Source organism: Oncorhynchus kisutch, linkage group LG29 (assembly GCF_002021735.2).
Source record: "Oncorhynchus kisutch isolate 150728-3 linkage group LG29, Okis_V2, whole genome shotgun sequence".
NCBI lineage: Eukaryota > Metazoa > Chordata > Actinopteri > Salmoniformes > Salmonidae > Oncorhynchus > Oncorhynchus kisutch.
The window spans coordinates 30,998,278-31,020,002 of record NC_034202.2 but is presented as its reverse complement, the minus strand read 5'-3'; the positions used below and the strand labels follow the sequence as shown (position 1 = coordinate 31,020,002).

Genomic DNA, 21,725 nt, shown 5'->3' with positions numbered 1-21,725 from the left:
TGTGCAAAGTTTTTGGATATTGACGGGAACTGCAACACGCTGTCGTAACATGCTCAATGAGTGACATGTCTGGTTAATATGCAGGCCATGGAAGAACTGGGAAATGTTCAGCTTCCGGGAATTGTGTACAGATCCTTGCGGCATGGGGCCGTGCATTATCATGCTGAAACAGGAGGTGATAGCAACGGAAGAATGGCACGACAAGGAGCCTCGGGAACTCATATCTCTGCATTCAAATTGCCATTGATAAATTGCAATTGTGTTCGTAGCTTATGCCTGCCCATACCATAACCCCACCATGGGGCACTCTGTTCACAACAGCAAACTGCTCGTCCACACAACGCCATACATGTGGTCCGCGGTTGTGAGGCTGGTTGGACACACTGCCAAATTCTGTAAAAAAGACTTGAGGCAGCTCATGGTAAAGAAATGAACATTCAATTCTCTGGCAACAGCTCTGATGGACAATCCTGCAGTCAGCATGCCAATTGCACGCTCCCTCAAAACTTGAGACAATCTGTGGCATTATGTTGTTTGACAAAACTGCACCTTTTAGAGTACACCTGTGTAATGATCATGTTGTTAAATCAGCTTCTTGATACGCCACACCGGTCTGTTGGATGGATTATCTTGGCAAAGGAGAAATGCTCACTAACAGGGATGTAAACAAATTTGTGGAACATTTCTGGGATTTTTTTTCTGCTCATGAAACATGGGACCAACACTTCACTTTGCGTTTATATTTTTGTAGTTCAGGAAGTGTACTGGGCTTTAACTAAGTGGTATTTCCTCTATTGTGTGAGTGTTGATGAAAGTTACATCTGTCTCACTCAGGTGTTTTAAAATAAATGTTATTTAAATACTTTTGTTTGAAAATTGTTTGAATGTTCTTGAACCATTCCTTTAATGCAACAGTTCTTCACGGATAGTGTTCGAGACATTTCTTACTTCTAAATGAACATCATGCTGCAATTATTGTACAAGCTTCGCTGCTGAACCCGTGTTTTTACTTCATGCAAACCAAGGACAAAGTGCAACAACTTTACATATAGGATACATATTATTTGGTATGGTACACATTGAAAGCACATTACAACGACTTTTGATGAAAATTCACAGCTCACATGTAGATATGTGGGCCAGACGCTAGAAGGCCAGACACTAGTGTGGCTTTGAGCCCAATAGCTGCATTATTTGTTTGCCTTGTCATTGATTTTTCAACTCTTTACCTAGATGAGTTGAAATCAGCTAAATCTTAAGCAGGAATGGATGGATATTTTCTCACAGGCCTATGTTGAGTGTGCATATCCACAACTCTGTTCTTACTATGATACTGACTACAAGCTCACAACTCCTCCCCTCCCACCCAAGTCTTGCTCTCATAGGACACTAAAGACTGATACAGAGTCTCTCTTGTCTTCTTGGCTCCATTCTTGTCACTGCCCCGTTCTCCATGCACCGTAGACCCTCCCATCAGTTTCTCCACATAGTCACTGTTCTGGTGAAGGAAAAGAATATGATCCAAATGCTGGGGCCCCAGAATGGCCCTGCGTTGAGCAACAGTAGTCTCTCTAGGAGCAAAAGCTCTGTCTGCAGCCACAGCCGTAGTAGGAATAGCCAGAAATGTACGGGCAAGTCTGGCCACGGCAGGGAAGCGATGCTCCTTAGAGTGCCACCAGTGGAGAGGTGACAGGCTACGTTTGCACAAAGGCTCTGCAATGTAGTTCTCCAGCTGTTGGTGGATCTCAGGCATTCGCTCAGTGGGATCCTCTCCTAGCAGTATGTCGTACATGGTTTTGGCCACTGGGCTCACTTGATTATAGGAAGGGGGCTGCAGATGAACGATTGTTGACTGAGAGTTCATCAATCTCATATTAGTCACTCCCCTTTCCCTTCCCTCTTCGCCCTTATCACCTCCTTTATCACGCTCTCTGCTTATTTCCTCTGCCTCCATTTGCGCTTGAGCAGATAACAGTTCTTTAACCTTGTCGTGCAGCTTACTACGTGCATGTGGGCTGAGGAAGCGCAGCTCCTTAAACCTTGGGTCCAGGAATGAGGAGAGGACGGCAGGGCTGTCCAGTAAGGCCTCCTCTTCACCCAGTCTCCACTGTCGCTCCATTCCTGACTGCACGGTCTCCATGACTCCTCGAGCCACAGGGCAGCTGCTCTCTGCAATGTGTTGCCTTAGGACACGGAATACGCCATGCAGGCACGGCATAAGGGCGGAGATGGACACATTTATGTCCTCACTCAAAAAGGAGGCAGCGATGCGCATGGTCTTAAGAACTGGCACCAGCTCCTGGAGGAGACGCCACTGGTGGTCCACTAAATTTGGAGCAGCTTTCTGCTCCTCTAGAACAGAGCTCACCACCCATTTCAGCCCTAGCAGACTTTCACACATGTCGATAGTAGTTGCCCAGTGCCCTGGGTCATCCAGCGCCAGACAAGCACCGGCTTTATTAGCAGCTTCTGCTTTGTGGATCAGAGCGGCAGCAGCAGGTGTGTCATGCTGGAAATGTGAAATAATCCTGCGGGCCTCAGAAAGAGCCTGTCTGACAGGTTCCATCCATAGTCCTTCCTGGATGCAGAGTTTGAGGGCTTCCCCTGCACAGTGTAATGCTACCCAGCTTTCTGGGAGATCCTGAGGCGATTGGCCTGGTCCAGCAATTTGATTTTCATTCTGAAGTCCCATATTCGCAGTCCCTCTGGCCTCTGAGGTCTTGGGAGTATCGTGCACAACACAGAAAACAGAGCTCTGGGGGAGATGGAAGTCAGAGAGAACTGCCTTTAGGGTGTCACCAAATTGAGTGAACCCACTTCCACAAGCCCTCTCTCTGATAACGGTCATGGGACGGGTCTGCAGCACACAACGGGCCAAGCGCCAGTCTTTGTCAATAAAATGTGCACTTACAGTTAAGAACACCCGGCCGCTTGCTCCCACCTCACAACCTGCTACGGACCTCCAGTATTCAGTGCAAAGTGTTATGCCACGTGGTGCCAGGCCAGACTGAAGACACTGCTGCAGTTGCAGTTTAAGAACATCATAGCGATGCCAAATAAGGCTGCCGAGCTGAGAGGGAGATGGCACTGGGTACTGTGGTTCTAAGCAGCTCAATAGAAGACGAAATCCCCTCTCCTCCACCACAGACAGTGGCTGCAAGTCCCTGTACACCACTTCTAATATTAGGTCAGTCAGGAAGCCAGTTCGCTTATCATTGGATTCCTTGATACAAGTGCCACTGCGACTGCTATCACCAAAGTGGTTGTTCTCACTGTATAGTAATCCAGTATTTGAATTTGACGGTTCCAAATCTCGGCTGCAGACAGGGTTGGCATTGGCACCGCCTCCTACATCTGGGGGAGCACATGTGATTCGTGAACGTTTGGCCGTCCCTTGTTTAGGCGATAAGTCAGCATCCTGCTGCTCCTCTTTTACAACTACGTGCAAATCTGGCTGGAACATGAATGTGTTGGCAGTAGTAGATGTAGTGGAGATGTTGCAGGGGAATCTGGGCTGGGCCATTGGCTGAAGTGATGTAGCTGGAATCGGGGCCAAGGCCACCACTGTGTTATGGAGTACAGGTGGACCATTGTCACGTATATTATGTTTGCGGACAAGGTGCTCCCTCATAGTCGTAGTGCTGTTGTGAAAAGACAACTGTCTCTTGCATATATTACACTCAACATACATCTCATTAAGCTGGATATAGTAATTCCAAACTGTAGACTTGCGTCTATCCAGAACCAGTCCTGGTGGTCCCCGATCCCCCCTTCTCCTCAAATTTGGTCCCAGACTGCTGGACAATGGGTACCCTCGGAAATCCATGTTAGAGTTGTCAGAGATCACTGGAATGCAAGATAAATACACATGTGTTCAATGTTAGGTCCATCTGTGACTAATTGCCATTTAACTACTTTGGCAATAACTACTAATTAAAAAGGGCACAGAAAACATGCACTAATTGTATGATACACCATAATGTTTGGCATGCATTTTGATTTACTTTTATATCTCAAAACGTGACTAAGGATCTCAAGATGTTCTCCTGACATAAATATTTTCTCCACCAAAGAGTTAGAGGTCCCTTTGCACCTGCCCTGTCTGTCAGTTCAGACTAGGGTCCATTGATCTTTGATAATGGTATATTTCACCTGAGATGAACGACTATATCCAACTTCTAATTATCTCGAGTCCAGAAAAAAGTGATTATTTTATACATTTTATTTTTTTAAATGTATCACAAATATCGGAACTCCATCTGAAACCCGAAATAAAATTACAGCGCCCGTAGATTCAAAATAAGGCCATATCTATCAAACTAGAGACCTTTGAACGGGAACTGATCAAACACTTTGGGTTATAGTCAAAAGTGCATGCGCTGAGAAAAACGAGAAACATTCAAATAACCAAATACAATTTTGACCAAATGAATGCATATGATCATGCAAAAATACCTGTGATTTCCGAGTCGGACTCTACATCTTCACTAGGTGTAGCTTTAGTGACAAGAGGATGTTTTTTTCGCAAATGGTATTGCAAGCTTGTTTTGCTGCGGTGGTAGGAAAAGCTCTGTTCGCAATGGAAACAGTAAACTATGCTTTTGTCTAAGAATCCTTTCGCATCCAATTTAAAGCCAAAACTTCCATATAAACTTCCTTTGAGTGGTTTATAGCCTTCCATTGTTAGTAGTAATGGTCAATTATATAGATAACCTTTGCTAAAATGTCTCACAAAAGTACCATACCACCACGTGTTTTTATTACTGATCACCTGATTTTACACTTCCGGTTTCAGTGTGACGTGACGCGTAGTTAAACATAAATACATTTGACTGAGTTTACTGTTTTCTGCAGTGAACACCACGTACGATTTTCAGAGCTCACGAATAATAATTTGTTTTAAAAAGATGGATAATTCCGGGAAAGAGAAGGAGGCTTTGACTCTCATGGCCGAGGCTGATAAAAAGATGAAATCCTCACGAGGATTTGGGACGTTGTTCGGGTAAACTCAAACTGGCCTAGCCAACCTTTAGTAGCTATCGTTAGCGTGTTTGTTTTGTATTAGTTAACGTTCGCTACTTGTTCCAGATCCCATGTATTTTAACAAGAAAGTATGTAGCTGCGAAACACAATAAAAATGACTAAAATAATAACGTTATGTACAGTGACGATAACGTCAACAAACTAACACCAAATGTTTAGCCACAGTCTCCTCAGATTCCCTATTCAACTGTGGTCTACTGACAGTGTCATGTCACTTTGCTGGTTTAGCCAACTCCTTTTTGCCTCCCCCAAAATGTTTTTAGACAAGATGACAACAACAACACATCTCTGTTCCTTTTCTGTTTCATGAGTTAGTAGTTTTTGCATCATCTCTTTTTTTTCTTTATTCCATACTTAATAGTCTACGTATATATTATTATGATTTGATTTGATTTCCTATATATTTCTCTAGTTTTTGGAATCAAACGAGGAAATTAGCATCAAAACATTCCTTACATTCCTTTCCTTACAATCAATCTCAAAAAAGGATTTGAGATTGATTGTAAGGAAAGTTAAAATATCGAGAATATCCCATAATTTGCCCCCTCCGCTTTCTTAATCATAAACTTTGTTAACATCCAATTGGCAACAGATTTTCATGCTACTATTGAAAAATCTGCGTTAAAAACTATATGTGCATTTTCCCAACAGAGATGTTTACATTAAATTGGACTTGTTGCAGATAAAATACTGTGCGCGATGACGTAGTGCAAATAAAATACATTTTGCAGTTAAATTCCCATGTACGGAATAAAACATACACGTTAAATGGGTTTCCATCGCATTTTCCACTCTACTGGTGGATATATCACATTTTTTTGTTGCTTTATATAGTCTGCTATTGGCAAATGCGCTCTATCCCACAGCGCTATCGAGGGTCTTATTCTGGTGACGCTATAATCGATGTTTGGCTGCCATTTGACAAACAGAAATAGTCTCGCTCTTTTGTCCATAATAATAATATCATGTAGGCTATATGTGCACTCTAGCCAACAGTGCTGTTGGTTAGAAACACGTGCCAATACCAGAGTTGGCACCCTCGCTATATATCGCAATATTGTTTGGAAACCCATTTAACTTGTATTTTTTATTCAGTACATGGGAATTTAACTGCAACATATATTTTATGTGCACTACGTCATCACGCACAGACTTGTATACGCAACAAGTCAATTTGATGGGAACATCTCTTTTGGGAAAATGGGCATATTGTTTTTAAACGGATTTTTGAATATTTGCATAAAAATCTGTCTCCAATTGGATGGGAAAAAATATCCGGAACACCTTTTTTTGTCTTGTTCCTTCATTGTCATGACCAACACGTTTCAATAGTGATATGTAGTATAAGGTCTAAATAACATTTTCTGTCTTTTTCTCCAGAGGTTCATCCCGCAAGTATGAGGAAGCCTGTGACATATATGTGAGGGCAGCAAACATGTTCAAAATGGCCAAGAATTGGAGTGGTAAGATTCGGTTAGAATTGAATAGTGGACATTTAGAACTGCAAGGGGTGTGGGGTGTAACCAACATAATATCTTGGTTCATATTTTGTTCCAGCTGCTGGCAACGCATTCTCTCAAGCAGCACACCTTCATCTGCAGATGGACAACAAACTTGATGGAGCCATCAATTTCCTTGATGCAGGCAATGCTTTCAAAAAAGCAGACCCACAGGGTACATCCCGTTTTACTTTACACCCTGAAAAAAGATTACAGTTGCATTATCAAGATTATTGGGGTTATGGGACAGACATGCATAAATGTTATTGTTATATTCTCAAGGGTTGAAAAATGTATGCCACTGTATATGCCCTAGTATAATGTAACTGGGTTTCTAATTTAATGTACTTTGTATCTCCACAGAAGCCATCAACTGCCTGAACCAAGCCATTGAAATTTACACAGACATGGTGAGAAGCTGGGAGTATTTCTGCTTTCACTACACAGTGTAATAATAAAGAAGTACATCTCAAGCCTGCTCAATGATAGACAATTGTGCATTGTGTTCAGGAGCACTAGTTGTATGGTGTGTTGATTATTATTTCACTTCTTCTTGTCTGCAGGGCCGTTTCACCATCGCAGCCAAACACCACATATCTATTGCTGAGATCTACGAGAGTGAGCTATTAGATGTTGATAAGGCCAGTCACTTATAAGAGCCTAATAGAGAATGTGGTATCCTGTAATGTATTTTATATATATTTTTAAAATTTATTTAACCTTTATTTAACTAGGCAAGTCAGTTAAGAACAAATTCTTATTTTCAATGACAGCCCACACCGGCCAAACCCGGATGACACTGGGCCAATTGTGCGCTGACCTATGGGACTCCCAGTCACGGCCGGTTGTGATATAGCCTGGATGTACTGTTTTCATAGATCTTTCGCACATATTTCAGCCTTTGATATCGTTGAGAGGCCAGGGAAAGTAAATGTGATTTTATTTTTTTATTTTTTATCCACAGGCCATTTGTCACTATGAACAGGCAGCAGATTACTACAAAGGGGAAGAGTCAAAGAGGTATTTTAACCTTCTTGCATAATCCCTTATGGGATTTACTGGTGTATTCCATCTTAATTTTCATACCTTTCTCTTGGTGTTGTGTAAATGTCTTTTGAACTGATGATTTACTTGCCAATCTAATTGTAGTGCTGCAAATAAATGCCTTCTGAAAGTTGCCACCTACACTGCCCAACTGGAACAGTACCAGAAAGCCATTGACATTTATGAACAGGTGTGTATTAACTCATGTACATTGCATTCAGAAAGTATTCAGACCCCTTGACTTTTTTTCCACATTTTGTTGCGTTACAGCCTTATTTGAAAACGTATTGAATTGTTTTTCCCCCCTCATCAATCTACACACCATACCCCATAATAACAAAGTGAAAACAGGTTTTTAGAAATGCTTTATTTACATAAGTATTCACACCCTTTGCTATGAGACTTGAAATTGAGCTCGGGTGCATCCTGTTTCCATTGATCATCCTTGAGATGTTTCAACAACTTGAATGGAGTCCACCTGTGGTAAATTCAATTGATTGGTCATGATTTGGAAAGGCACACACCTGTCTATGTAGAGTCCCACAGTTGACATTGCATGTCAGAGCAAAGACCAAGCCATGAGGTCAAAGGATTTGTCTGTAGAGCTCTGAGAGAGGATTGCGTCATGGCACAGATCTGGAGAAGGGTAGCAAAATATTTCTGCAGTATTGAAGGCCCCCAAGAACACAGTGGCTCCCATCATTCTTAAATGGAAGAAGTTTGTAACCACCAGGAATCTCCCTAGAGCTGGCCGCCCGGGAAAACTGAGCAATTGTGGGAGAATGGTCTTGGTCTGACAGAGCTCCAGAGTTCCTCTGTGGAGATGGGAGAACCTTCCAGAAGGACAACCATCTCTGCACTACTCCACCTTTATGGTAGTGGCCAGACGGAAACCACTCCTCAGTAAAAGGCACATGACAGTCCGCTTGGAGTTTGTCAAAAGGCACCTAAAGGACACTCACCATGAGAAACAAGATCAAATCAAATTGTATTTGTTATATGCGGTGAATACAACCTTACCGTGAAATGCTTACTTACAAGCCCTTAACTAACAATGCAGTTCAAGAAATAGAGTTAAGAAAATATTTACTAAATAAAATAAAGTGAATTTTCAAAAATAAATAAAAAATAAAGTAGCACAAGAAAATTACATAACAATATTGAGGCTATATGCGGGGGTACAATTTAGTTGAGGTAATTTGTAAAGTGACTATGCATAGATAATAAACAGTGAGTAGCAGCAGTGTAAAAACAAAGAGGGGGGGGTCTCAGTGTAAATAGTCTGGGTGGCCATTTAATTGAATTGTTCAGCAGTCTTATGGCTTGGGGGTAGAAGCTGTTAAGAAGCCTTTTGGTCCTAGATTTGGCTCTCCGGTAGCAGAGAGAAGAGTCTGACTGGTGACTGGAATCTGCCAATATTTTGGGCCTTCCTCTGACACCGCCTAGTATATAGGTCCTGGATGTCAGGAATCTTGGCCCCAATGATTTACTGGGCTGTACCTACTACCCTCTAGCGCCTTACGGTCAGATGCCGAGCAGTTGCCATACAGGCGGTGATAGAAATGGACAGGATGCTCTCAATGGTGCAGCTGTAGAACTTTTTGAGGATCTGGGAACCCATGCCAAATCTTTTCAGTCTCCTGAGGGAGAAAAGGTGTTGTGCCCTCTTCACGACTGTCTTGGTGTGTTTGGACCTTGATAGTTCATTGGTGATGTGGACACTAAGGAACTTGAAATTCTCTTAAGGAACTTGAAATTCTCGACCCACTCCACTTCAGCCCTGTCGATGTTAATGGGGGCTTGTTCGGCCCTCCTTTTCCACGTTCAGCTCCTTTATCTTGCTCACATTGAGGGAGAGGTTGTTGTCTGACTTCCTCCCTATAGGCTGTCTCATCATGGTCGGTGATCAGGCCTACCACTGTTGTGTCGTCAGCAAACTTAATGATGGTGTTGGAGTCGTGCTTGGCCTCACAGTCGTAGGTGAACAGGGCGTACAGGAGGGGACTAAGCACCCACCCCTGAGGGGCCCCATTGTTGAGGATTAGTGTGGCAGATGTGTTGTTGCCTACCCTTACCACCTGGGGGAAGCCCATCAGGAAGTCCAAGATCCAGTTGCAGAGGGAGGTGCTTAGTCCCAGGGTCCTTTGCTTAATGATGATCTATCTTTGTGGGCACAATGGTGTTGAGCTGTAGTCAATGAAAAGCATTCTCACATGGGTGTTCCTTTTGTGCAGGTGGGAAAGGGCAGTGTGAAGTGCAATAGAGCTGGCATCATCTGTGGATCTGTTAGGGCAGTATGCGAATTGGAGTGGGTCTAGTGTTTCCAGCATAATGGTGTTGATGTGAGCCATGACCAGGCTTTCAAAGCACTTCATGGCTACCGACTTGAGTGCTGCTGGCGGTAATAATTTAAGCAGATTACCTTCGCTTTCTTGGTGGTCTGTTTGAAACATGTAGGTATTACAGACTTAGACAGGGAGAGGTTGAAAATGTCAGTGAGGAAACTTGCCAGTTGGTCCACGCATGCTTTGAATACACATCCTGGTAATCCATCTGGCCCTCGGCTTTGTGAATGATGACCTGTTTAAAGGTCTTACTCACATCGACCACGGAGAGCTTGATTACACAGTCTTCTGGAACATCTGGTGCTCTCATGCATGCCTCAGTGTTGCTTGCCTCGAAGCGAGCAAAACAAGGCATTTGGCTTGTCTGGTAGGCTCGCAGCACTGGGCAGCTCGCTGCTGGGTTTCCCTTTGTAGTCCGTAATATTTTTCAAGCCCTCCCACATCCGATGAGCGTCAGAGCCTTTGTAGTAGGATTCAATCTTAGTCCTGTGTTGACACTTTGCCTGTTTGATGGTTCGTCTGAGGGTATTTTGGGATTTCTTTATAAGCGTCCGGATTAGTGTCCCGCTCCTTGAAAGCGGCAGCTCTAGCCTTCAGCTCGGTGCAGATGTTGTCTGTAATCCATTGCTTCTGGTTGGGACATGTATGTAGTACAGTCACTGTGGACGACGTCGATGCACTTATTGACGAAGTCGGTGACTGAGGTGGTATATTCCTCAATGCCATTGGATGAATCCTGGAACATATTCCAGTCTGTGCTAGCAAAACAGTCCTGTAGCGTAGAATCCGCATCATCCGACCACTTCCATTTTTGAGTGAGTCACTGGTAATTCCTGCTTTAGTTTTTGCTCGTAAGCAGGAATCAGGAGGATGGGATTATGGTCAGATTTGCCAAATGGAGGGCAAGGGAGAGTTTTGTATGTGTCTATTTGTGGAGTAAAGGTGTTCTAGAGTTTTTTTTTCCCTCTGGCTGCACATGTGACATGCTGGTAGAAATGAGGTAAAACAGATTTAAGTTTGCCTGCATTAAAGTCCCCGGCCGCTAGGAGCGCCACTTCTGGATGAGCATTTTCTTGTTTGCTTATTGCCTTATACAGCTCGTTGAGTGCGGTCTTAGTGCCACCATCGGTTTGTGGTGGTTAAGATGGCTACGAATAATATAGATAAGAACTCTCTTGGTAGATGGTGTGGTCTACAACTTATCATGAGGTATTTTTCATTCAAGGGATTTTCTTTATTTGACTATTTTCTACATTGTAGAATAATTGTGAAGACATCAAAAATATGAAATAACACATGGAATCATGTTATAACCCAAAAAAGTGTTAATCAAATCATTTTGATATTCTTTAAATAGCCACCCTTTGCCTTGATGACAGCTTTGCACACTCTTGGCATTTCTCTCAACCAGCTTTGTGAGGTAGCCACCTGGAATGCATTTCAATTAACAGGTGTGCCTTCTTAAAAGTTCATTTGTGGAATTGCTTTCCTTCTTAATGAGTCTGACCCAATCAGTTGTGTTGTGACAAGGTAGGGGTGGTATACAGAAGATAGCCCTATTTGGTAAAATACCAGGTCCATATTATGGCAAGAACATCTCAAATAAGCGAAGAGAAACGACAGTCCATCATTCCTTTGAAAGTTTCTTCAAGTGCTGTCGCAAAAACTATCAAGCGCTATGATGAAACTGGCTCTCATGAGGACTGCCACAGGAATGGAAGACCCAGAGTTACCTCTGCTGCAGAGGATAAGTTCGTTGGAGTTACCAGCCTCAGAAATTGCAGCCCAAATAAATGCTTCAGAGTTCAAGTAACAGACACAGCTCACCATGTGTATTAGGCCTTCATGGTCGAATTACTGCAAAGAAACCACTACTAAAAGACACCAATAAGAAGGAAAGACTTGCTTGGGCCAAGTATTACGAGCAATGGACATTTAGACTGGTGGAAATTTGTCCTCTTGGTCTAGAATCCAAACTGGGAATTTTTGGTTCCAATTGCTGTGTCTTTGTGAGACTGTGTGGGTGAACGAATGATCTCCGCATGTGTGGTTCCCACCCTTAAGCATGGAGGAGGAGGTGGTGTTATGGTGTGGGGGTGCTTTGCTGGTGACACGGTCTGTGATTTATTTAGAATTCAAGGCACGCTTAACCAGCATGGCTTGTTGAGAGAATGCCAAGAGTGTGTAAGGGTGGCTATTTGAAGAATCTCAAATATAAAATATATTTTAATTTATTTAACACTTCTTTTTGGTTACTACATGATTTCATAGTTTCGATGTCTTCACAATTATTCCACATTTGTAGAAAATAGTAAAAATCAAGAAAAACCCATGAATGAGTAGGTGTTCTAAAACTTTTGACCGGTAGCGTATAAGCTCTGTCCTGACGATGTCGTCGTTCAGCCACGTCTCGGTGAAACTTCATATTTTACTTTTATGTAATGTCCGGTTGGTAGGATAGTCTTAATTGTATATCGGCCAGTTTGTTTTCCAATGATGGCACGTTGGCCAATAATACGGAGGGAAGTGGTGGTTTACCCACTCGTCTGTGAATTCTTACAAGGCACCCTGCCCTCCTCCCCCTTTTCCTCTATCTTTTCTTCACGCTGATGAGGGGAATTTGGGCCTTGTCTTGACAAGAAAATTATCTTTGTCCAGTTCGAGGTGAGTAATCGCTGTTCTGATGTCTAGAAGCTCTTTTCGGTCATAATAGATGGCAGCATCAACATTTCTGGACAAAATGAGTTACAAACAATGTGAAAATACAGAAATAGCCCATTTTGGTTAGGAGCCCGTAAAATGCAAAGGCTGTAACATAACAAAATGTGGAAAAGGTCAAGGGGTCGGAATACTTTCCGAATGCACTGTATATTATGGTGATTTAAATCACCAATTAACTTAGTGGGCTTTCCCAATTACCTCATGAGTTTGTTTTGTGTAATTCCTAGATCGGAACATATGCAATGGACAGCGTCCTGTTGAAGTATGGCGCTAAAGACCACTTCTTCAAAGCAGCTCTTTGTCACTTCTGTGTGGACATGCTTAATGCAAGGGTGAGACTTTTATTTATGTATACCTACATCACACAGCCTCTATGTACTAGTTTTGACCCTGTTCATATCTCTTGTCTACCAACAGCTGTCTGTACAGAGATATGAGGATATGTTTCCAGCCTTCTCAGACGCTAGAGAGTGCAAACTGGTTAAGGTAAGTCTATTGTGTTTCAAAGTTAAACAGCTCTTTAAATGGCTTTTTATCTGAGTGGATACTGAAAATAAAATGTATGGTTATTAGTAGAAACCTAAAATAAAACATGGCATTTCCTGAGTGTTGTATTGTCTACAATACATGTCTTATGCTTATTTTAACAGAAACTTCTAGATGCATATGAGGAGCAGGATGTTGACGCATTCACTGATGCGGTAGGTTTTTCTTATACTTGACATTCCCATGAAAACTGAATTATGTTTGTCTATTATACCAATTCTACTTCTCTTAACAGGTGAAGGACTTTGACTCCATCTCAAGATTGGATCAGTGGAACACTACTATGTTACTTAGGATAAAGAAACAAATACAGGATGACGAGAGCGACCTTCGCTAATCCCCTCCCCTTTACTAATCATCATCATCTCCCTCACTACTGCTGGAAATTTATCACATCACATTCCTGAATAACTTACCAATCTTACATTTTTCTCTCTGAGTGGTTTCATCCTTTAATCACCAGGCATTGAACCCTTTAGTGTTTCATAACTGTCTATCCACTTATCAATCTGTGTGATGTGTTGTCAAGCAATACCCCAGACCCCAAAGAACTACTGGCTAAAACCTGTGTAGAATAGCACCAGGTAGATAAAGGTGTAGCCTACTGTACTAGCTAGCCCATCAAATGAGGTGGATAATAACTTTGTTGTAGTTTATTTCTGTTGTGTTGTTGTAGTTTATTTCTGTTGTGTTGTTGTAGTTTATTTCTGTTGTGTTGTTGTAGTTTATTTCTGTTGTGTTGTTTTCTGTAATAGTACCTCCACACAACTGTCTTAAGTGTTAATGGTTTTAGGTCATTTCTGACCTGGACATTTCCAGAGGCAACAGTATATTCTACTAGAACATACATTATATGTCTTAAATTGGTTAGTTCATAAAAAATTGTGTTTGTCATTGAGGCTTCTACTTTGAAATATATTGGTCATTGCTCAATTATGCTGCTGTTGTGTTACCTAGTAGCAAAGTCTCATCAACCAAAAATGTGTTAGTTGCTATCTTATATTGAATTAAGACTTTGGAAGAGATGGAACACATGTTTTTAACTCTGAGTATAATTATTTCATTGGGTCTACTAGCAGCCATTCCCCTTTTAATCATTATTTCTTGATCTCTGAACTGTGAACATTTAGAATTTTGTTTTATTATTATACTGTAGATACTATGTTTGTTGTCATTCCAAAGGGTCTCTTAATTCTTCCACAGGAAGCTGGATTACCTCCGTGCTATTGGCAGAACTAGGATGATTCCATGGATTAACCTGTATTATCCCATGTTTTTATTTATTTCACAGCTTGATTAAACATTTGGTTTTCAATTGTCTTCTGGCTTGATTAATAACAGGTAACATGTTGTACATTAATGTATTACTCAAACAGCTGTATTACACAGCTACAGATGACTGTGATTGAAGGATGTGCAAGTTTGCAGTGAAACAAAAGCAGTTCATTATCCATATAATTGTCTGCCTCATTTGATCTACAGAATGGATTTTAACCTAATTCACTGGGATGGCAGATTAATCAAATATGAATTAGATTTGACCTCAGACTTGTATTGCATTACATGTTTTGTTGTAATGCAAAATTAATTGTAAAAATTATGTATTTTTCTTATTCTCTGTAGTTTCTGTCATGCTCATTTATGGTTAGAGATATCTTATTGAAGGAACACCCCACACATTCTGGCAGGTCTTATCATTGAGGTAATGAGTTCCTTGTCTGCTTCATATTGAAACTAATAATGCCAACACATCTGACTACGCTCTGATGTCCAAGAAAGATTATTCAACAAAAAGATGTGAATTAAATGCACAATTTTCTTTAAAAAAATATTTTAAAAAAATTTAAAAAAGAGCCACGGGACCTTGCTCTGTGAATTGTTTAATTTGTGCTCTCTTGACAAATTATGGCTTTAGTCAACATTCAATTTTGTAATGTAGTGTCTGTTTCCTACAAAGTCTTCCTCAATCATCATCCTCCTCTTCATCTCCACCCAGGCCCTCTGTCTCATCTTGGGCAGCCTTCTGCTCCTCCATGGCTGCTTTCAGGGCCTGCTCTTCCTCCAGACTGGGGTCCAGGGCCTCTGTAATCTCTGGCCCGCTGGTGTATTCTCGCTGGGGCATTGTTGGAAAAGTTGGGGTGTAGGCTTCCCCTGCAAATTTCAGGCCCCAGCCAAAGTATATGTTCTCAAACTTCCTAAATTAGGAAACACCAAAAACATTTATTTGATTGGGGATGTTGTCTATGCCACAGTTACAACAACATATAACAAAACATTCCCTGAATGACATTCAGAAAATAAAGAACCCAAACTTACTTTCCACTGGCATAAGCATAAGCCCCTGGCCAGAGGTTGGAGCGTAGCACTGCAATAGCAAACTGAGAGATGAGGGTGGAGGACATCTTGGCGCTCCAGGGAGGGCTCGTGGTAATCTCTGAAATGCACATACAAGCAAACAGTCAAAATAGGTTTAATACATCAAAATGTTTTATAACAGACAGCATGCTACCAGAATCGAGTGAACATGTCTCTTCACCTTATCCTAGGCCAACACAGACTAGAATATACTGACCTGCATCCTCAGAGAGTGGTGTGAGGAGGGGTGGGCCCACCTCTGGCTCAGGCTCATCAGCCTCCTCCTTCACCTCTTCATCTGCTTCCTCCTCAAAGTCATCCTCAGGCTTATCAGCCAGGTTCACCCACACACAGCGACCCTATGTGAGGCCATATGATCATTTACAGGGCAAAAAAAAATGGTCTGGAGCATACCTGAAAATGGCTGATCAAAATCATGCAGAAAAAAATGAATGTTTTTGAGTCAGAGTTACCTGTTGAAGAATGTGCTGGACATGATGCACCCAGGTGGATAGAGATTCTGCCATTTCAGGAACAGGAATACCCTCAAAGTCAGGATTCTCTTCAAAGCTGTGTCGGGCTCCCTCGTCTTCCTCCTCACCTTCCTCCTCTCCAAACTGGTAGAACCCGAGGGGACTGACCTGTGTGCCGGCAGAGATGCGAGCAATTTGGGCTCGCAAATAGTTAGCCTCATTGCCAGGGAAAGGGGGATAGCTGACAATGGGGGCATCCAGTCTCCCTGTGAAGAATTTGCGGATGTGGCGCGCAGCTGTAATCTGGGTAGGAGTGACAGTGGGCAGCCTCATCCAGCGAAGGCCAGACTCTCTGCACACAAAGTAAGTGAATTTGTTCACACCTGTGCGGTTGTCCTCCTTTGGCACCACAGGTGGCGGCTTGAAAGTGGATCTTGGGAGTGTATCAATCTAAAAAGCAAAGTCATTATACATTTTTCATAAAAGAAGAAACGTAATATGAAAGCAACATAGACAGGTTTTTTCAGTAACTCACTACTTCCACCACCTCAGCTTCCTCATCATCATCCTGAGGTTCTCCTTCTGCGTCTTCCGCTGTTTCCTCATCAATCCCTTCCTCCTCATCTCTGTACTCACCCTCAGCAACAAGATAGTTGCCCTCAGTGCCCAGGATTTTACCCCAGAGTCGGCAGCGTGCTAGTGGTTGGGAATTTACCAACTGCTTGAGTGCCAGGAAAACCCTCAGAGTCTCCTCTCTGCCCAGTCCCACTCCAGCCTGCTCCAGTAAGAAGCCAACTTCACTCACATTGGGGAGCGGTGTTTCTACCTAATGAGACATAGGCACATTGAAATAATTATTGATCACACTATACAACTTGCTCATCCAATCCCCAGATCAGTCTTGGTAAAGTGAATGTGCAAGGACCACTATCTTATTTGTTTTCTTACCAGTGACTTGATCCTGATTTTGTAAAATAAAATGAGGGGTGTCACTGCACAGAAATATATAAAAAACATTGGAATGGAACTATATTTTACTATCAATTTTCACTATAGCACTTATCAGGGCCGGTCCTTGCCGTTCTGCCAGACCAATGCTGCCCGAAACCTGGAATAGTCCCTTTAAGCAAAATGAAAATATATTTTCTATATGTTTAAAATACATATTATTTCCAGGACGCTGAAAAGGCATATTTTTCGGACGTCGAAAAATACGTATTTTCCGGATGTTGGAATCAGGTTCGTTTTGGGTTCTGAATGAAAGTTAAAAATACTTATTTTCCGGATGTTTAAATCAGGCAAATGTTTGGTTCTGAATGCAAGTTGAAAATAAGTAATTTATAGACATCTGTTTGGGACAAATCAAGGCTGGTCCAGCCTGGACAAAATGACAAAAAATAGACCTCTATGATTGGTCAATGTCTGGTTCAGATTTGGTCCAGACCCAACCATAAATCAATGACCCTGGGCATGGAAATAAAGGCCAGTCTGGACCACACATCGACGTCTATGACTGGTTCAGATTTGTTCCGGACCAGACCAAAAACCAATCTCTGTGGATGTGGAAATCAAGGCCGGTCCGTAACTGCACAAAAAAAAGACATCCGAAAGGCGTCGCCCGGCCGTGCTTACTAAGGTGTAGCCCACAGTGTTGCCTGAAATTGAAATTATGAATTCCCATCTATGGTTAGCCTACCGTTTGTAAAACACAAAAAAAGAAGTCCAAAAAACGTCGGCTCGTGCTTACTGGGTTGTAGCCTACAATTTCGGCCCGCAATTTAATTTTATGAATGCCCATCCATGTGGTACAGGCTCAGCATTTGTAAAACAGGCCATTGCATCGGCTTTATTAGTTCTGATTCCTGTGACAAATCAATTTGGCTATTTGAGCTCTGAATATCTGCTACCAAACGTTATAAGGAGTTATAGTGAGCCTATTCGCTATGTGTTTACATAGCGAGAAATGCAGAATAATTATATTTTTCGTTATGATCAGCTTGTCAAGAATTTATGGATACAAACAGGAAACCACACTGATCGTGACAATGGGGTGAAACTCAAGAACAACAGTTGTCATTGTCCATTCCATATTGTCCATTTTACTTTGACCTGTGCTGTTTTTAGGGTATGTTGTTTGTTAAAATGACATCGCTTTGTTTATTTGATTGGGTGCCATTTAGGTTAGGCTATTTGATCTGAAAAACCTGCATGATGTAAAAAGTGTCTCATTACATTGTCATACATTTTTATCTCCAGCATGTAGGCTAATGAAAAGGTCACAAACTATTTCTACCATATCCTATATCTGCTACATGATTTATGTTAGATTTTTGACGGAACGTTGGTGGAGCGCTGCAGCGATGCATCGCTCCAACAGCACCCTGGAGAGGCGCGCTGGGAATGGACAAGCGGTCACGGCTTGTCACAGGGCGACATCAGCGCACACCTAAAAAGCCCATATGCCACTATTTGAGAGAAATTGTCATAATTTTTTGACAGAATTATGTGAGTTTTTTTGTGTTGTTGTTGGTGGTGTGTATCGGCTAGTTTAGATCATAAAATGCCACCCTCAATCAATATGCCACCATAGGCGGCTGCCCGTGCCCAATGAGCGGACCGGCAGTGAGTACTTTCAAGTAACGTAAACTCACCCCATTCAGTTCAAATGTGCGCAACCGCAACATTCATTCAAACGAGGCAACAAATAAACTTTTTTTTTTTTTTGGCAACAAAGAAACTAATGGGATTGTAGCGACTATGTTGACGTCAAAATCGGGGGTGTTGAACTAGGTTTCTATTCAATAGTTGATCGACATGGTAATGGCTATATAGTATTGGAGAAAAGTTTAAAAAACGGACCCTCCGTTACATCGGGGCGTGTCATGTCGTAACGTACAGTACGCATAAAGCAACTATTTCTGTCTTACAATCTCTCTCCACCAGGTGTAGCACTTCTATCACCCTTTAAAAACAAGAAACGGACAGTGACCGGGGTATACCTAGTCATTTTTTTCGTCATCATTGCATGCGATCATCATTCTCAAAGCCGCTGTTTACTTCTAAGATCAATTTAGCACCGCCCTAAAAACCCGATTCAAATTCGACACAAACCTTCAAATAGGTATGTAATGACACATTATATAAACTCTTTATAGTGTTTTATTTACATTTTAGAGGCGATAAGTTGGACAGATCGAGTGAAAAAAAGCAATTTTCCCACACATCTCTCCTTCTCACCATCATGCATTAGTTTCGCTTCCCCACCTGCCATTTTTAAAAAGACCCGACGGGGCTCATTGCCTGCTTGACTTATGCAGAAAGGGGCAACGTTTAGGTCATGTAATTGATTTTGTTGGAAAGGGGAGAAATTGTGCTTTACAATGGTATTGACATTACAGTTGATTTGGAAGTATTACGTTTTTGGGGCGCTAAAATAAGGGCAATTGTACGGATCAAGGCGATGTACGAGTTTACGTTACTTGTATTAATTATAACACAAAAATGTATTACCCCTCCATCGTTTTATTAATCTTAGCCTATTTAGTAATTTTTTAATTACCCAAGTTTGGTAGCCTATGCTGTTGGACGCACTTTCTGACCATGGGCATGGTTGATCATGCGGTGGTTACAATGTATCACTAACCAAACGTTCTCATAGAAGGTCGGCTGCAAAGCCGCTGGAGCAAACGAGTTGGGTACAGGGATATACAGCATTTTTACATGCGTATACAGCGTTTTATTATTGATAGGCTGGCTATATTAGCCTCAATTTAACTTCAGAATTGCTTTTTTCTTTCTGAGGACTAACCAGGGACATTTCCGGGGACAGCTCTAGACAGGACACCTAAATCGGGGTCGTCACTGGTTACCACAGCCACAAAGAGATATTTCTCAAATGTATCTTAAAATCTCATTTTAAACCTAACCCCACTGCTAACCTTATGCCTAAACATAACCTTAAATTAAGACCAAAAAGTACATTTTTTTTCCCTCAAGTTTTTTACAATATAGACATTGTGGCTGTGGTAAATAGTGCGTTCAGTTTACTGAACAACACGTTTTCCCAAAAACGTTCCTGAACAGACTTTGAGATACTTTTGGTCATGTAGTGTATGTGGTCACCTGCCCATTTAACATCTCATTCCAAAATCATGGGCATTATTATGGAGTTGGTCCTCGCCTTTGTTTCTATAAAAGCCCCCACTCTTCTGGGAAGGCTTTCCACTAGATGTTGGAACATTGCTGAGGGAACTTGCTTCCATTCAGCCACAAGAGCATTAGTGAGGTCTGACTCGCAGTCGGCATTCCAATTAATCCCAAAGGTGTTTGATGGGGTTGAGGTCAGGGCTATGTGCTGGCCAGTCAAGTTCTTCCACACCGATCTCGACAAACCATTTCTATATGGACCTTGCTTTGTGCACGGGGGCATTGTCATACTGAAACAGTAAAGGGCCTTCCCCAAACTGTTGCCACAAAGTTGGAAGCACAGAATCGTCAAGAATGCCAATGTATGCTGTAGCGTTAAGATTTCCCTTCACTGGAACTAAGGGACCTAGCCTGAACCATGAAAAACATTCCCAGAACATTTTTCCTCCTCCAACAAACTTCACAGTTGGCACTATGCATTCAGGCAGGTAGCGTTTTCCTGGAATCCTCCAAATTCATTCATCAACTCTCAGATGGTGAAGCGTGACTCATCACTCCAGAGAACATGTTTCCACTGCTCCAGAGATTGCATGGCTGTGTGCTCAAATCTATACACCTGTCAGCAACGGGTGTGGCTGAAATAGCTGAATCCACTAATTTGAAGGGGTGTCCACATACGTTTTGTATATATTGTGTGTTTGTTTTTCAACAGGTCATTCAGTACTGCAGCGTTTCCGTTCAATTGAACGCTCTATTATATTTCTGGTACTGAACGTAGCCCTGGCCACCTTACCTCTTGATCACCCCCTCCCCGTGAAAACAGCAACATCTGCTGCTCAGCCAGGAGCTGTGCAGCAGGCGACGGAGGTATGTCTCTCAATGTGCTCTGCTTGTCCAGCAGCAATCCCCGCTTCACCTCATGGCTCATGTCTTCAATTACGTCAACCACATTTTCTGGGCGCTCATCCATCACCTTGGTCAGTACCCGTGCAAAATGGTCATAGCTGGAAAGGTTGGAGAAGTGTGTCATACTTTACTTACACGCTAGCATCACCCATCCACCCTGGCAATCATACAAATACTCACAGGTTGAGGTTACTTTTTGTACTATTTTTTAGCATAAAGGCCTTGAAGCAGATCGATGTCTGCTCCCTTTGATTGTTCAGTGGTGCTCCCTCTGACTCCATATTTCTTTCGTTCCCAACACAACAGAAAACGGTCCTGTTGTGAAAACTCGCTAACAACCAGTACGCCACAGTGTCGCGGTTAAGTTTAGGTTGTTTATCATGCGTCAAAATCAACACTTCCAAAACATTAAAAAGGCCAATATCAACAGAAAGTTGCTATCCAAGTTCCTTACCAGAAAGTCCACGTTACCAGCGGCCTGTTTCTAGGGTAAACAATACTGTTGCTGTGGTACTTCATGCATATAGAATGTCCACCAGTCGCCGCATATCCTCCACTCCTAACAATCTTTAAAAATGTAATGACATGCAGGATCTTGCTGCAGGTTGTCTCAATCGAAGCATGAAATAAAAGGTTGAATTCACTGA

At 42.1% G+C, this 21,725-nt stretch overlaps 3 protein-coding genes across 3 annotated transcripts; 1 reads left to right on the top strand and 2 right to left on the bottom strand.

Annotated features, from left to right (window-relative positions):
* Nucleotides 1-863: 863 nt before the first annotated feature.
* Nucleotides 864-4,793, bottom strand: zbed4l2 (zinc finger BED-type containing 4-like 2). Its single transcript, XM_020465514.2, has 2 exons — nt 4,456-4,793; nt 864-3,846 (listed from the first exon to the last, which is right to left on the bottom strand). Exons 1-2 carry the CDS (start codon nt 4,679-4,681, stop codon nt 1,346-1,348), a joined length of 2,727 nt encoding a protein of 908 aa, XP_020321103.1. The 5' UTR covers nt 4,682-4,793; the 3' UTR covers nt 864-1,345.
* Nucleotides 4,752-14,517, top strand: napaa (N-ethylmaleimide-sensitive factor attachment protein, alpha a). The gene is made up of 11 exons (XM_020465517.2): nt 4,752-5,002; nt 6,424-6,506; nt 6,601-6,717; nt 6,906-6,952; nt 7,106-7,183; nt 7,507-7,562; nt 7,692-7,776; nt 12,880-12,984; nt 13,070-13,138; nt 13,303-13,353; nt 13,434-14,517. The coding sequence occupies exons 1-11, from the start codon at nt 4,908-4,910 to the stop codon at nt 13,533-13,535; spliced, it is 888 nt and encodes a 295-aa protein (XP_020321106.1). The 5' UTR covers nt 4,752-4,907; the 3' UTR covers nt 13,536-14,517.
* A 548-nt stretch (nt 14,518-15,065) lies between these two features.
* rsph4a (radial spoke head component 4A) lies at nt 15,066-21,629 on the bottom strand. The gene is made up of 8 exons (XM_020466145.2): nt 21,533-21,629; nt 21,259-21,363; nt 20,966-21,176; nt 16,562-16,852; nt 16,027-16,476; nt 15,771-15,912; nt 15,515-15,632; nt 15,066-15,393 (listed from the first exon to the last, which is right to left on the bottom strand). The coding sequence occupies exons 2-8, from the start codon at nt 21,357-21,359 to the stop codon at nt 15,162-15,164; spliced, it is 1,545 nt and encodes a 514-aa protein (XP_020321734.1). The 5' UTR covers nt 21,360-21,363; nt 21,533-21,629; the 3' UTR covers nt 15,066-15,161.
* Nucleotides 21,630-21,725: the final 96 nt, after the last annotated feature.